Raw genomic sequence first — 16735 nt, forward strand, 5'->3', positions numbered from 1 at the left:
CCCGTGCCATAGCAGTGACCCGAGCCACTACAGGGATAATGCCAGATCCTTAACCAGCTGAACCACTAGGGAACTCCTATAATTTAGTTTTTTAATAATGGTTGTGTGTAACAACAGGCTTGCAAAATTCCTGAAATTTTTAACACTGGACTTAGATGAGCCTCCATGCAGCTGTGATATTCCCACTAGCTTGGGGGGCCCTGAAACTTTGAGAGGAGGAGAGAAAGAATGAGAATGGGCTCTCAGGAAGGGACACATGCCAGAGCCAAAAAAAAGAAGATACCCAAATGCACAATAGTTTGGGGTTAGTAGATGCAAACTATTGTGCATTTTTAATAACCACCAAAGACCCTCTAGCCACATAGAACTGGCTGCCCAAATCTCCTCTTGAAATATTTTGTTTTTTGTTTTTTTAGGGCTACACCTGCCACACATGGAGGTTCCCAGGCTAGGGGTTGAATTGGAGCTGTAGCTGAGCTGGCCTACACCACAGCCACAGCAACGAGGATCTGATCCATGTCTGCAACCTACACCACAGCTTATGGCAACACCAGATCCTTAACCCACTGAGTGAGGCCAGGGATCAAACCTGAGTCCTCATTGTTGCTGGTGAGATTCGTTTCTGCCGAGCCATGATGAACACTCCTCCTCTTGAATATTTTGTAATTCCTGAAACTAATTTCAATCCTAGTTTTCCCAAAGAGCCTGTTATTTGTAACACACATTTGTACAGAGTAAAGGACTTCTGAGAATTTGTGTACTCTTCTCACGTGACTACACAGCTACAAGTACACAGTGCAGGGACGAGGAGCAGCCCCATGGAGCCAACAGTGTGCCAGTGTCCTCCAGCTTCCTGCTTTGCCATCGTTAACAGTTGCTCCCATCCTCCTGGTCACAACATGGATGCTGATGTTCTACGTTCATTTCTTTGCCCAGTTTCAGGCAGAGGTGAGGGAAAGAGTGAAGAATTTAGCCTTATGGCCATCCCCACAAGGGAATCTGGGAAGGCAGGTATTTTAGTGCACTGCCATGCTCAACAAAACTGAGATTCTAGTAATAAAGCTAATTGGATGTACACACGACAGGGTCTGCCAATGATTCTCTAAAACAGTTTTCTGATCTATAAAATGGAACTATCTCACAGATTCATTCACATTGATTGCCTCTTAGAAACCTTTACTCTGGTAAAGACTAGAGGCCTATTTCTGCCCCATTTTCTGCCCCTCTCCCTTATTCTCTTGCATTTCTATGCTTTCCACTGCTTGTTCTTATTTTCACCCCTCTGGAGTTGCCACTGGCCAGCAGAGACTTTCATCATCCATAAAACTGTCTCCCCAGCCTGAGCTGTTTGATATCAAGGCAGTAGAAGGGGGATGTGGGAGCCTCCTCTGTTGGTCTTAGCTCCTGTGGTCCATAAGCCATCTTTCTCATGATTTAAAGTATGCCCCACCTGCAGAGGCCCCAGTCAATTCCCAAACAGTAGTGGCATTTTCTCATCTCAATGTGGAGCAGTAAGGTTGTCAGTGCAAGTACAGTTCACACTGACTGACTCAGAAAACAAAAGGTTTCCAGACACCAACAGGAGTCCAAGAACAAAACATGTTGTAAGTAGCTTGTCCTACCAAACAACCAAACTGAAGAAACCTCCGAGCATTGATACTTAAATGGAATGATGTATCAGGTACAAGCTTAATTTGTTCCTCTGTATTGGCTGTTTACTTAACACTGATTTTGCAATGGTATTTTCCAGAAGAGTCCTGTGGGTTACAGCCACGACTGATCTCATTTTGGGGGTTTATAGTGTTAAATGTTCAAGATTACTTTTTAAAAGCAAATTGTAGAGACAATAAACATACTTCCCTCCCATAGGAAATTTACTCTTATCTGTGTATGTGAGGTTGTGAAGTACTAAAGCAGTAAGTCTAGAAATTTAACTTAGGCATGTGTCACAACCTCCCCCTTGAAATCTCAGGAAGACAAATAAGATTGATTATAAATCAGCCATGTCATAGTCTTCACAGAGAAAGTTGTGACATAGTCACAAGGAGAATAAGCCAATGAGTGCCCTTCATGTTTTTCTGATGTTATCATCAGCAGTCATAATCAGGAATAATTTTTAGTATCAGCCATCATGTTATTAATGCTTATATAGTACTAGGGATTGATGATTAGAGCCAGGGAAATTCTTAATTATGCTTATATACTTAATTACTACAAAATTATCCCAAGAGCAATTTTACATAGCTAGTACTTGATAAATTCTGACAGTGTGCTGCTAATTCTATAAAACAAAAGTTAAACTTGGTTGTGCATATGAGTGCAGTCATAAATTCAACATGTTGGGTTTTATGAGAAGTGTGTAGTAAGATGGCCATCTTAAGCAGAATAGCTATTTGATTGATTATGGAAAACTGAACTATGAATAATCTACATATGTAATTAAGTATCCATATACACTCATAGATTAAACCCATGTATCAATAAGGATATTACGATGACTGAATCAACTTGTCATCACGAAATTCTAAGTTTTCTTAAGACAGAAACTGTATCTTCTCTCAGTGTTTGGCACACAGTAATGCTTAATAAAAGTTTGTTGAATAGGAGTTCCCATTGTGGTTCAGTGGTAACGAACCCAACTAGTATCCATGAGGATGTGGGTTTGATCCCTGGCCTTGATCAGTGGGTTAAGGGTCTGGCTTTGCCTCAAGCTGCATTGTAGGTCACAGACAGGGCTGGGAACTAGCGTTGCTGTAACTGTGGCGTAGGCTGGCAGCTACAGCTCCAATTTGACCCCTAGCCAAGAAACTACCATATGCCACAGGTGCAGCCCTAAAAAGACAAAAAAAAGTTTGTTGAATAAATATGAACTAATAAAAAGGGGAGGAGGAAGAGAGGGATTTTTTTTGCCCACGGCTTCTTAAACTGATTGATGGAGATAGCCGTTGGCAAAAATTGTGACTTGGAGTCAAATTTTCAGGATCCCCCTTTTCTCTGAACACTTCCTCTTATTTTCCTGCTACTCACTTTAGATATCTAGTGTTTATCAACTGTCTGAGCCCTATCCCTAGAGGAAATAGGATAACTTAATGATTCACTTATACATTAAGATAAATTTAATACAATACTTCTTCTCATGGGTGTTTGCACGCCTAGTACTGTCAGTAGTGAAATTCTGAGCAGTGACAAGAGCCCTTCGGTAGAGGTATTTTGAGGCACTCCCAGGGCGTGTAGATGTAAGGCCCTCATTTTTGAGAGCATCTTTATTTTTCCAAGCATTCTCATCCACTAGCTTACACACCCCCAAACTGGTCATGTTATCTCAGAAGAGGAAATTGTGACTTGCTCAAGGCGATCCACGAAGAGAAACAGTGAGCTGTAGGAAAAAAGCCATAGAAATGTCTGTAGAAAAAGTGTTTGGAGTCGGGCAGATCTGAATTGGAATCTTATGAGCAAGTTATATAATGCCCTGAATCTCTGTTTCCTGACTTTTCTATTTTTTTGAAATACAGTTGGTGTATAATATTATGTTAGTTTCAGGTGTACTGAACAGTGATTTGGCATTTGCATACATTATGAAATGATTACCACAAGTTTAGTAGCCATTTGTCCCCATGCAAAATTATTACAGTATTATTGACCATATTCCTTATGCTGTATATTGCATCCCTGTGGCTTTTAGTGTAACTGAAGGTTTGTACCTCTTGATCTCCCTCACCTGTTTTACCTACTACCCTTTCCTCTACAAACCACCCATTCAGTCTCTATACTTATGAGTCTGTTTTCGTTTTGGTTTGATTCTTTACTCTGATTTTTTCATTCCATGCACAATAGGGGGATAGTGATACTTCTCTTTCAGAGTTGGTATAAGAATGAGAGAAAATGCTTAGCTTGTGATATATGCTCAGTTAATTGGAACTATTTTCATTGTGGTTGTTATTTTTCTACTGTGTACCAGATATTGGGTATGCTGGATACTTCCACTTATATTGTTTAATCCTCACAATAACCTAAGAAAAATATTAATATAATGTAGCCTCACAAGTGAGACTGAGAGATTAAGCACCTTGCCCCAAGTCACATACCTAGTGAATATCAGAGCTGGTTTTATAAACAGAGTCTCTCCCCAAAGCCCACACTCATTCCCCTTCATGATGACACCTGTAGATACAGTACCATGGGAGTTTTTAGTTACTTGAGAATTATTTTTGTGTGAAGGTTAAATGTGGAACCATTGTAGATGAGGTTTCTTATAGGACTAAAATTCTGCTGGCAGTACCAGTGCTATGACTCATGATACGAAGTAATTTCCCACCAACCACTTGTCTCATGTCTTTGCGCACTATTTGCTGGAAATGTTTGCCTTTCTTTTTGTCCTGTGACAGGCAGTATGGTGAATGCTCACAGTGCCCTTTCTCCTTAGTCCTCCTAACGACCCTATAAAGAAGGCATTGTTTATTCCCATTTCACAAATAGGGAATATGAATCACTAAAACATTAAGTAACTTGCCCAAGATTTTTTAAATCTTGAAATGGTAGAGCTGGAAACTACAGGGCCATTTGACAGCAGAATCTGTGCTCTTACCAGTGGCTATGCTGTCATGGTCCCTGTAGGGAAGGGAGCGCTCACTCTCTGCTTGCCCCGAGTGAGTGGTGTTATCCCATGGGTGTGTGTTTGTGTGCATGCACACGCATGCGTGCACGTGTTTTGTCTCATGGGCCATATTTGCTCAAGCACCTTATGTGCTAGGGGAAACCGGAAGCCTGATTACTGAATCAACAGACCAGGTCTACTGGACTGTTAGCACATTCCTTAAATGCAGTTTTACAATTCTTATTAACTATTTAAGTTAGAAAAGAAAAAATTTACTTATTTGCTTATTTTTGTAAAAAATTTACATACCCGCATAGGGTCCTTAAGCTTATAAATAGTTTAAGTTGCCTCTAGTTCCCATAGAATTTCTAGTTGGTTTACTTATATTTACGAGTGCTTTTTCTCATTACAGAAATTTTCCCTTTCTAATCAGATTGTTTTGACTAAACTCTCAATTTTGTTCTTTTGTAAGGTCTTGGAGAACTAGACCTGAAAGATGCAAGTCTATTAAAATAAAAACTTTCAGGCATTTTTTTAGATCATTTAAGTGTAATGACCAGCCACTCCTCTCCTACATTCCTCCACAAAACCAATCTCAAATCACACATGCCAAAGCAAAACCTTTACTTCCAGTACTTAAATTATGTCATCAGTATGGCAGAATAATTCAGGTGATCTGGGATGGTTTTCTGAAAGAGTACAAAGTGTTCTATGGATGAGTTTAGTGGCTTTATTCTCCTGCCCAGTCTTTTTTCTCTTCAGGGATAGTGGCCTCTGGCATCCAGCAGAAAATGGTTGCTTGGAACCACAAAATTCTCCAGGTTACCTGAACAATCAGAAATAATCCGCAGGAAGCACTTGGCTGAGGAAGTAACTATTTTCCAGCTTCCTTCTCACTTTAGCCCCTGGGGAAGAATTGTAAATGCAGCACAACCTGAAAGCTGTAGAGAACCAGAATGGTTGTGAGGGACCTCAGGGTAGGCCAAGGTGCTTCATGTGAATATCCCTTTTACTCCCCATCTGGAATCCTCTTCTCTACCAGATCTTTCTTACAGCAAAGGTTGCTTGGAATGACAGGACAGACAGAATTAAATCTTCATTCTTTGCTGTACTGTCCTTGTTCTGCTTCACTTCCGAGTCAGTGGATTGCTTGTGAGCTTTATGCAGCAGAGCTCTACACAACCGTGGGCAAATTTGCCTTTGTGCTCAAAAACGATAGGATGATAAGTAACACCAGGCTTATAATGAGACAGTCGGGACTAGAATTTTCAGTGTGTTTTACTGTTTGCAAAGTATTCCACACATATTATTTCACTTGATCTTTGCAGCCACCCAGGAGGGGTTTATACACCAGCATCAGAGTGGCCCTGTCTCATAGAGAAATACCCAATTCATTCTTAGCAACCGTGACCATTGGCCAAATGTTTTCTTCACACAACCAAACAGGCTGACTCTTCAAATCCTCCATACTTCATCCTGGGCTTTATATGTGTCCTGGATTTTTGAGTCACAGGCAGGTGATGGAGCATGAGTGGCAAATCATGGGCAACTGGGCACTGAATCCCTTTCCATTTGTTCTCCATGCTTCCTCCCCTTCCTACTGTGAGGATTATACTGCCACAATAGTATTATTTTCCCTTTTTTATAAATATGGACCTCTAGGTTCAGAGAGGTATGGTTTCCTCAAGGCCACATAGCCAATAAACGATGAAGCTGCCTTTCATGTCCATCTTAAGAGTCTTCAGGTCTTCTGATTTTGAGAGTCACTATTTTATATAATTGGTGTGTGTGTTATCACCATCAGGATTCACTGAACCGTTTTACTGTAACTGTCTATACCCACACATGGCAATTACTGAGACACATTGCAATTAGTTTCCTTTGGCAGCTTATTATTTTGAGAATTTGGAAGCCATAGGCCACTATGCATTAAAGTTTTGGGTGGGTTGAAAATATTTAAATGAAAATTGATTACATCTTTTAACCAAGACTGTTTTATACATAGCTTCCTTCTGATTCTTTCTTCCATTTCCTTTTTGTCCCTTTCAGCAACATGTGTTGCCACTTCCATACCCTTATTTGAACCTTTGCAGACCTCAGTAACAGACCATCTTCCTCTTCCCCTACCCCATCCTTGGAAATGAGTATACACGTCAGAGGGCAAGAATATGGCTCATAGTAATAAATGCTGTTAGCAGCTTGCTGCAGAGCAGGTGAGCTGCTATGAGAGGCACCAGGGTGTTCAGAGTGCATCTCTCTGTAGCCTGTGGGCTAGGGGTAGAAGCTATAGATGAAATGTCTCCACTTCTTGGAACTAGGTGGACTTGACCAAGGGCTAGGGGACCAGGTCGTTGCTCCACCAGTTAGCTTTTCAACCACTGTACCCTGGTTCCTTCCGTAGGAATGTGCTCAAATGGAATGTTAAGGGTTATTATTTCCATTATTTTCCTCTTTTTTAGTACAGTAGTTGCTTAAATGTCAGTCTTAAATAGCTCGGGTGCTTTGCAAGCTGGTTCAGTTCTCAGCCCAAAGAAAAATCTGTCTTCCTAACACAGTCTGTGAGCTGTTCCTGTAGCTTCCCCATTTATAGACTCCATATTAAAATGAAGAGTCAGTTTCTCCACCACTTCCAGGGAGGAAGCTTAGTAGAGTTCTAACTAGATGAAGACCTGTATGAGTGTTGGCCAAGACCAGGAGCCAAGGCAAAAAATGGCAACCAAACTGTAGAGATTACACTTTTTAAAGTAGTATCATTTTATACCTCAGGGTAGTGTGTTATGAGAGAAAAATTGCTTAAGAATTGCTTATGCATTATACAGAATCTAGAAATACTTCTAAGCTTATTTCACGATTACAATAATTGGTGCTATTTACCGAGGGCATACTATATGCCAGGGGATGAAGTGGATGTTTTAATAAACACTCTTATGTATAGCATTTTCTCAATTCTGTATATTTTAAAAGAAAATGAGGCTCAAGAAGAAAAAATAATTTATCCAAATACATAAAGTTGGTTAATGGGTCATCCAGGTTTCAAACCCAGATCCAAGTTGTTCATGAAATAGAGAAAAATAAAATAGGGGCTAAATCCGAATATTGACCATAAGAAGTTTTTGAAATTCTTTTTCTACTCTTGAGAGATTTTAGAATTTTTTAGTATTTAGGTAATTTCATCAATTTTGTTAATTAATTCAGTGCTTTTTTCCCTAATGAAAATGTTTGTTCTTATGAAGTGTTGATTCAGTCAAAGTAACTTTGCCTATGATATGGCAGTAAGGAACCTCAACAAAATTAGCAGGACTTTATTTAAATTGATTTGGTCTGTGAGCTTAAGCCCTAGTAGTCTACATGAAATATGTCATCAAACAAACCAGGGTTTGAGTCCTAGTTCTGAAAATTGGTAGCTATGAGGATTCAGGTAAGTCACTTGAACTTGCCTGTTTCCTTGTCTATGAACCAGGGATAATAGTACTTAAAGTTGTTGTAAGTAAAAAAAAATATGAGATATTTCTATTTGCAGCAACATGAATGGACCTAGAGAATATCGTACTTAGCGAAATAAATTGGACAGAGAAAGACATATTATATTACTTGTATGTAAAATCTAAAAAATAATACAAATGAATCTATATAAAAATAAATTCACAGACATAGAAAACAATCATACAGTTACCAAAGGGGAAAGGGGAGGTGCTTAAGTTAGGAGTATATACTATATTCAATATCTTGTAATAACTTATAATAGAAAATAATCTGAAAATGAAAAAATAAGTATAACTGAATCATTTTGCTATACACTTAATACTAACACAATATTATAAATCAACTATATTTCAATTTTTTGAAGTTTTAAAAATGAAAGTTTTCTATGTAAAACACCTAAGAGAATGCTTATCTCAGAGCAAATAAATATTAGTTCCTTTTATTCTTTCTGATGGAATTCTCTGAGGACTTGGTGTAACACTAACCAAAATATCTACGAAAATGCCAAAGCAAGGCAACTGCAAATGAGAAAGCTCTGGACTTAGTAGGAAATTATATGATGACGGAGACTATTTTAGCTCTGCTTCCCATTTGTCCCTAACCCTAACCCTAACCCTATTCTAGTTTATGAATAATTCCAGTATCTGGGTGTTTGGTAAATATTAAAATGACTATATGTGAGTTCCCATTGTGGCTCCATGGGTAAAGGACCTGACATTGTCTCTGTGAGGATGCAGATTAGATCCTTGCTCATTGGGTTAAGGATCCAGCATTGCCACAAGCTGCGGCATAGGTCACGGATGCAGCTCAGATCTGGTGTTGCTGTGGCATAGGCTGCCAGCTGCAGCTCCAGTTTGACCCTGGGAACTTCTATATGCCACAGGTACAGCTGTAAGAAGAAAAAAAATTAAATTAAAAGAATAAAATTATATCAATTTCCCACTTTTATTATCATGGTATCATATAAACAAAGTACTGGTTATAAAGGGATTCAACACTTCCACTGCTTCCATCTCTTTGTATAATGAGAGCATTTGTTTCTATCACCTACTGATAAGATAGGCATATCAGAGGGTGGAATTCCTAAGAAGGAATCCTAAAAGTTTTTTAGTACTCAGGGTACCATGTAAGTAGTAAGTGTGTGTGTGTGAATCCCTAAGCTTTTCTCTAAGTGAAGTTGGAGTGCAAGAAATCAGGCTAAGAAGATGTGATGCCAAAGATCATTTTCTTATGATCTTTGAGAGCTTTACCAGAGACTTACCTATATTTTCTCTTTTCTTCTCATTAGCTTGTATCATAGATCACAGAAGATATTCAAAGGAGACAGCTCAGGGGTCCCCAGAGACAAGGAAGGAGTGTGGGGGAAGAAGAAATTAGGGAAGTCAAAGGGAGTAAGGCCATGGGTGTCCTTTCTGTGTCCCTGTCCCTGGAACACTCTGATGTGAACCCTCTTATTCATCATGTCGGCTCATTCATGCCCCTGCGCATGCACCAATCACATGACTGAAGCCCCAAACTCTGCACTTCCTACAGGAACCCACAAAATTATAGGCTCTGGGGAAAAATGATTAGAGTCGTAAAGCTCATAAATATATATCCTTCCTTCCACTTGACTAGCAAACAACTGTACCACCAAAATCCGAGCACTGACAGCTCTGCCTCTGCCACTGATGTCTGCTTATTCTCCTACCCAGGCAGGAACTGATTGAAACCACTGGCAAAAAAAAAAAAAAAAAAAAAAAACCCTCTGCCAGGACCGGTCCCCAGCAGAGCTGTGGGATGGCCTCCTAATTACTAGACAGGGCCAAACAAAGGGAACTAAAGCTCTTTTAAAAAGTTTAGATAGTGCCCAAACTTCTTTCTTATTTCCTGCTTTTTCCTCTTCCTACCTTGAATGTATTCTGGAGAAAAGAGTTGCATTTCTCTATTTCCTTAAAAGAAAGTTTCCTTTTTGTTGTCATGTATAATATAAAATTGTATTACTTGATTTCTCATTTATGTATTTATCTTTCTTTCTCACTAAAATGTGAACTCCAAGAAGACATGGAGTATGTTTTATTCACTACTGTGTCTCTAACTCTTGAGTAAGTGCTTGAATGAATGGAACCATAAAAGTTGAAATGCTTGTGTTATTAGAAGAGTATGGACGAAAAATGAAAAGTAACATTTGTAGAGTGCTATGCGCCAGGCACATGCTTGGCCCTTCCCATGGACCATCTATCAGTTCTCTTTAATCTTTACAGTTACCTTATGAAGTAGGTAATATGAACACTCTCATCTTACAAAAATAAAACAGCAGAGGCAAGCAGACACTTAACCAGTGTTTCTTCTGAAAGGTCAAGGGAACAGATGACTCCTGAGATTTGTGCAGTATCAGAAAACAACAGTATTTAGCTTAGATGCCTGAAATGATTCTCTCTGATCATAGGGGAGTTGAAGGGTTTCTACATCTGAAGATACTGAGGGGTCTTGGGAAGTGATTGCTCTCACATTATTTCCAAGGAGCTTCACAAAGGGTTCTGCTCAGCCTGATCAAGACAAACTCTGGTTGGGGAATTAGTTGTGGGGGCCTTTCCTGATGCCTGTGATGGCCTCCACACATAGGCTCTCTGCATCCATAATTTGGCATCATGGTCTGGGCAGAACCTACTGCAGGGAAGGGTCAGTCTTGATTCTAAATATTGTCCATCCTACACTTCTGGTGGTGGTTCCCAGCTTCAGCATAAAGGAGAACAAGAATTGTATTTTGCAAAGCCATATGCTGTATAAACAAATACACTAGGTACACAGCTCCTGACATGGCACCTTGACGAAGTTCGGGCTGATGGTATTCATCTTTATCTATGAGTGCAACAATTGAGTAAAGCCTCTGCATTGAACTTTATTCCATCGTCGCCGGGGGGCGGCGGTGGGGGGTGAGGTGGGGGGAATATTGGAGACTCACCTGTGCTGTGCCACCCCCAGAGGGCGTAGGGTCTGCAGAAAAGAAGGTGGGTGATGTGTTTCCTGTTGCTTTTACTTCCAGAAGGGAAAGTGGTTCCTGCAGGAGAGCTGAAATGCCCTGGAAGTTTAGCTTAAAACAATGTTCATTAGCTTTCCTGAGGGTTATGAGTTAAGTGATCATTTATTGAAATATTTATATTCTGGTTCCCTCCACAAAGACTAGAGTGTAAATCTGTAAGGAAAAGATAAATGTAATAAAGAGTGTAATATACTTCCTAACTTGAAGGCTGGGAGTCTAAGAGTAATTATCTGGCTTTTATTTAAACTCTTAGTGGGTCATGTGTTTTCTCCCCAGGAATTTAATCAGAAACGTTCCTGAAATAAACCTGGGAATGCAGATTGCTCTAGAGTACTGCTGTCTAATACAGTAGCCACAAGCCCCATGCGGCCATTAAATTTGAATTAATTAAAACTAAAGTTTAGAAGCAGGTTCCTCAGTCTCACTAGCCCTTCTCAGATACTAAGTAGCCACATGCAGCTACTGTAGTGGACAGTGAGATAATAGATCATTTCCATCAGCACACAAAGTTCCTTTGGACAGTGCTGCCCTAGAGGATGCTCTTCTAGTATCACAGTTAGTCATGTGATTCTTTTAACTCCTTTAATTCCCCTCTAACTTCCTCCATGCCCCTTTAACTTTAGAAAGGAGATCCACACTGAGTTGCACGGAGCTGCCTTAACATCATTAAGCAGCAAGAGTGAACGTGAAAAGCTGACCTAACCTGTCATCACAGGGCCATCAGTGACCCCACATGACAAAATAAAGGGGGGGGGTGGTTAAGAATGATTTTTTTTTTTTTTTTTTTTTTTTGCTTTCTAGGGCTGCACTTGCAGGATATGAAAGTTCCCAGGCTAGGAGTTGAATCGGAGCTATAGCTGCCGGCCTACACCACAGCCACAGCAACACCAGATCCAAGCCGTGTCTCTGACCTACACCACTACACCACAGCCCGTGGCAACACCAGATCCTTAACCCACTAAGTGAGGCCAGGGATTTAACCCACATCCTCATGGATACTAGTAGGGTTCATTTCCACTGAGCCACAATGGGAACTCCCAAGAATGAATCTTAATACTATGTGAAGCTCATAGATAAATATTATGGGAGAAAACAGGATACAAAACAATATGTATAACATCCCATTTTTGTGTTTCTATATCTTAATTGTGGAAATAAAGATAATTTTTCTCTTCCTTGCATATATTTTGCTGGATTGGCCAAAATTTTTCAAATTTATTTTTATTAATTTTTTACTTTTTGGCTGCACTCATGGCATGCGTAAGTTCCCGGGTCAAGGATGTGGAAGTTCCCAGGTCAGGGAGCAAATCTGTACCACAGCAGTGACCTTAGATACTAAAGTGGTAATACCAGATCCTTAACCACTTGGTCACCAGGGAACTCCACAAGTTTGTTTTTAGAAAGGAAAAAATTTTCCCAAAATTGGCAAGAGGAGGAATGATTCTTCTTGACCTTCAGGAGCTACAACTTAGGTAAATAAGTTTATATTATTAAGTTCCCCTTGACCCCTCCATCCTTAGAGGTAAAATAACTTTAAAATGAGGGAGGGGTGATTTTCTAACTAAATTGAATAACTAACACTTATTGCCAGCATAAACTTAAATGTGCATTCTTATGCTATTACAAGTGTATGTGTTCTTGTTTCAACTGCATTATCAATCATCAAGGACAAGGTATTATCTTCTATTTCTTTGGTTTCTTGGCAAGCTCTTGATAACTATCACTGACTGACTGACTGATTGGCTGACCTTGCCATCACTCTTATGTTTTATGCCCAGGAAATGTGTTAACATCTTGCCTCATTTTTCTTTGGGTCCTAGTGGTAGTGTTCCTTCCAAATTTACTATATGAAATCCAGCAGCTGGAATACAGGAGTCATTCATCAGAGAATGAGTTAGGCTTTCTTTCTCTGGGCCTGTGTGTGTGGCATAATCCTAATGGAATTTTTTTTAATTTTGTTAGTTTTATGGAAATAGCAGTGGGAAGAGGTTATGTTAAAGCTCTTTGATTTGAGTGACCACAGTCATCCACACCAGTGTATTTGGCATCTCTAGTAACTGGCTTCTTGGAGGGAGGGATTTAATAAAGAGGATTTTCTTTCCCTGAGTTGGCTGTAAGAGTGATAAAACATGCTTGTGGGGCCATTCTGGTTTCCACTGTTTGTTGTGTTAGCCAAGACACCCACAGGCAGGAATTACAGTCCACTCTTCCCTCTCATTCAGATCCAGACAGAAGGGGAAACTGAAAGATGGAGCCCAGAATGTTGGGTTTATTCTTTAACTTCACTGGGTGTATTTCACTGCATCACAAACCTTTTATACTCTTATACCTCACAACACTCAGATTGAAGCCATGTGAAATTCCTGCTCTCTCTCTGAAGCAGGGAGAAGACAGGAAAGAGAGAATGAATTGGCTTTCTCAAAAGGCCAGTGAAAGTCTCTGTCACTGTCCCTGACAAACCTGAATGATTGATGTCCCTATTTGGGGAGTTGTGGGAGTTTAGTGAAAAACGTCTTCTCATCCTGGAAGGTTAATATTACACTAAGGAATGCTGTCAGGGTATTTATGGGTGACAGATTTGAACAGAGCCAGCATGGGAATATAAATAGCAAATATTGTCTATTTTTCTCAGCAAGGAGATATTACATTCTAATAAACCACCTGTGATGGTTCAGTGTTTTCCTTCTGATGGGGATGCCATGACTACATGTTCCCAAAGTCAAGATCAATCCAAGGAGCCTCCCAAACCACAGAACTGCACATCCTAGGTCTTTTAGCCCACTCAGGATTGTTGCTGTTTTGAACCTGTGCTGGGGTGAGTGAAGAAATCAGGATGTTTCTCAATTAGTTCAGGATCCAGAAACCAACACGGGCAAGAGATACACAGCTCAGGTCCCCAGGGGACCAAGAATGTTCCAGAGGATTCCACCTAGGAACTGAAAGTGAGCCACATGCCCACTGCCTTGACCATTCTTACATTTGGTTATTGTTGAAGGACTTACCTATGGCCTTTTTGAAAATTTTATTTCTCTTATTAAATATTTTACTTCTGAGAGCTATGTTCTTATGAAATAATTTTACTTTTTTATTTTTATTATTTATAAAATATAAATTATTAAAATATATATTATATAAATATTAACTATATAATTAATTATATTCTGAGATTAGATTAGATTATATAATATGCAAATATAAGTCATTAAATCTTCAGAATAACTCAGTGAGGTGTAAGAATTACTTTTCACCCCATTTTACAAACTAGGAAGCTGAAACACTAAAGAGTCTAAATAATCCACCAAGATTACAAAGTTGGTAAGTAGTTGAGCTAGGATTTGAATCCAGGTAGTCTGGCTCCAGAGTACTTGGTCTTCACTACTATTAAAATTCAGAAAAATATAAAATCCCCCCCCCAAAAAAAGCAAAGACAACTATAGATAATTGCCTTGCAGTCTGTCCTATACATAAAATTCCATATAACTGAACCCAATGTCCATATTCAGTTTTTTATCTTGCTTTGTTTTCCAACTGAACCTCATAATGGTCTTTCCACAATCTTAAAAACTCCTTATAAATATTGTTTTCATGGCTACGTAATATTCCCATCACATATATGTAACACTGTTTGCTCAACCATTCTCCTGCTGTTGGCCATTGTAACGCCTTAGTTTTGTGTTAAGACCACTAGCCCTGTGATGATTACTTCTGTGCAGAACTTCTTTTTTTCAGAATATACTTTAAGGATACATTCTTAGAAGTAAATGTCCCCTGTCCAGAAGTATGAACACTTTCAGGTTGTAGATACACGTTATTTCCATTTTTCCCATTTATTGCAGAGATTAACAATAATAATAAATTGTAGTATATCAACTATGCAACACTATGTACCTGTTCAAACTAATGAGGAAGATGTTATAAGTGTGTATGGATGCATCTGTTAGAAGCACAGATGGATAGATGTATGTTGCATTTTTAGGTTAAGACCATTATTCAGATTTTTACCAAATGTGGAAAACAGATTAGAATATGGAATAAAGGAAGTTAAGGAAGATGCACTCAAAACCTGGTGGGAGGACATAGGGTAGAAGTGAATGTCCTGTAAAGGTCAGGTCTTCAGTGTCTGGGACTCTTTGGAGAATGCAGGGAAAGTAAGCCCTTCAGCTTAAGGTACTGGAGCAAGAAATTAAAATGTCACTAGCAAAGGAGCTTCAAAGCTCCAAAGGTAGAAGAGCTTCTGCTCAGATAATGCATTACAGATGCTTGCTGAGAAGGTTTTGTAGGTGGGTTTAAGTGTTAAAGGCATGGCTGAGTGAGGGTCTAGCTGGGTTGAAATGATCTTTGGAACTTGTACCCTGCAGTAGCCCAATACCATGCTTGCATTTCAGGATTTTATGGGCAGCTGCAGACATTCTGCCCCCCACACTACCCTGACTCTCAGAGAACCATGCCGCCCAGCAACAACTGCAGTGTGGTGCCTTCCTTCGAAGACTGCCTGGTCCCCACGTCTATGGGCCAGGCTGGCTTTGATGTTTTCCACAGAGCCTTCTCAACTCACTCGGGCATTACAGGTATGTTGGTGTCTGTGACTTAGACACTCGAGCAGGATAGCTGGTAGGTTTCCTGTGACCAGCCTGGACCTGACTTGACCTAGCACATGACGCATCAAGTCCTGTGCAGTCTGCCCCTGAAATGTCTCTCCTCTTCATCTTCCTCGCCAATCATTCCCCAACCTTACATCCACCGCCCTCGTTCTGGTGTCCTCATATCTCTCCCTGACTAAAGCAACAGCCCGCCAGCGAGTTAACCTGAGTCAGCTCCTTATCTTCTCCATTCTGCCCTCTGTGCCACCATGACCATTGCCTTCCAGAAATGAAGGGTAATATAAGGTGCTTTTCTGCTCAGATACTTTCAGCAGTTTCCATTTGCCCAGAGATAAAGTCTAGTCTCCTCAGCAAGGCAGCCAAAGCCCCCAGGAGTTGAGCCTAGTCAAATGCTCCAAGCCTGCCTGTATACATCTCATATGTCTTCTTCACATGTGACTCTACATGTTCTGCACCTGAGCTTTGCCAGCACACCTGGCCCTACATGCCCTTCACTCCGTCTTTGCTCCATTTCCTCCTCCTGGAATGTTCTTTCTTTACCTCTTCATCTGTGTAAATCCCATCCTTCCTTATGACTCAACTTTAATATGTTTCCTTTTATTAACATTTTTTTTGGTCTTTTTAGGGCCATACTAGCAGCATATGGAGCTTCCCAAGATAGGCATCGAATCTGAGCTGTAGCTGCTGGCCTACGCCACAGCCACAGCAATGCCAGATCCGAGCCATGTCTGTGACCTACACCATAGTTCATGGCAATGCTGGATTCTTAACCCACTGAGTGAGGCCAGGGATGGAACCTGCGTCCTCATGGATACTAGTCAGATTCATTTTGGCTGAGCCACGACAGGAACTCCTAATATCCCTCTCTTTTGAAGCCACCCTTACTCTTCCCTACAAAACCACTTTTATTGCTACTCAGCCCATATTTTGTACCAAGTACATTTTAGCCATCTGCCTCCATATCAGCCTCTTCCCCACCTAAGGTGCCCAAGGACAGAGACCTGTTGGAGGGCAGGATCCAGCACTTCCTTCCTT

The 16735-nt window shown here is 40.2% G+C and overlaps 1 protein-coding gene across 35 annotated transcripts in view; it reads left to right on the forward strand.

Annotated features, from left to right (window-relative positions):
* Window positions 1-16735, forward strand: part of GLIS3 (GLIS family zinc finger 3) — a 674383-nt gene that overhangs the window by 653353 nt on the left and 4295 nt on the right. For all 35 annotated transcript variants that reach the window (XR_014821958.1, XR_014821957.1, XM_084986252.1 and 32 more), the window contains one exon: window positions 15485-15667. Coding sequence is in view for 33 of the 35 variants with exons in the window: in XM_084986252.1 (XP_084842378.1) it covers window positions 15485-15667 (183 nt within the window). In the remaining 2 variants the exon portion in view is untranslated. The remainder of the gene's footprint in view (window positions 1-15484; window positions 15668-16735) is intronic.

Source organism: Sus scrofa, chromosome 1 (genome assembly GCF_054392235.1).
Source record: "Sus scrofa isolate SSC_HxYL_T2T_F1_AM1 chromosome 1, Sscrofa_HxYL_maternal_Yorkshire_Landrace_v2.0, whole genome shotgun sequence".
Taxonomy (NCBI): domain Eukaryota; kingdom Metazoa; phylum Chordata; class Mammalia; order Artiodactyla; family Suidae; genus Sus; species Sus scrofa.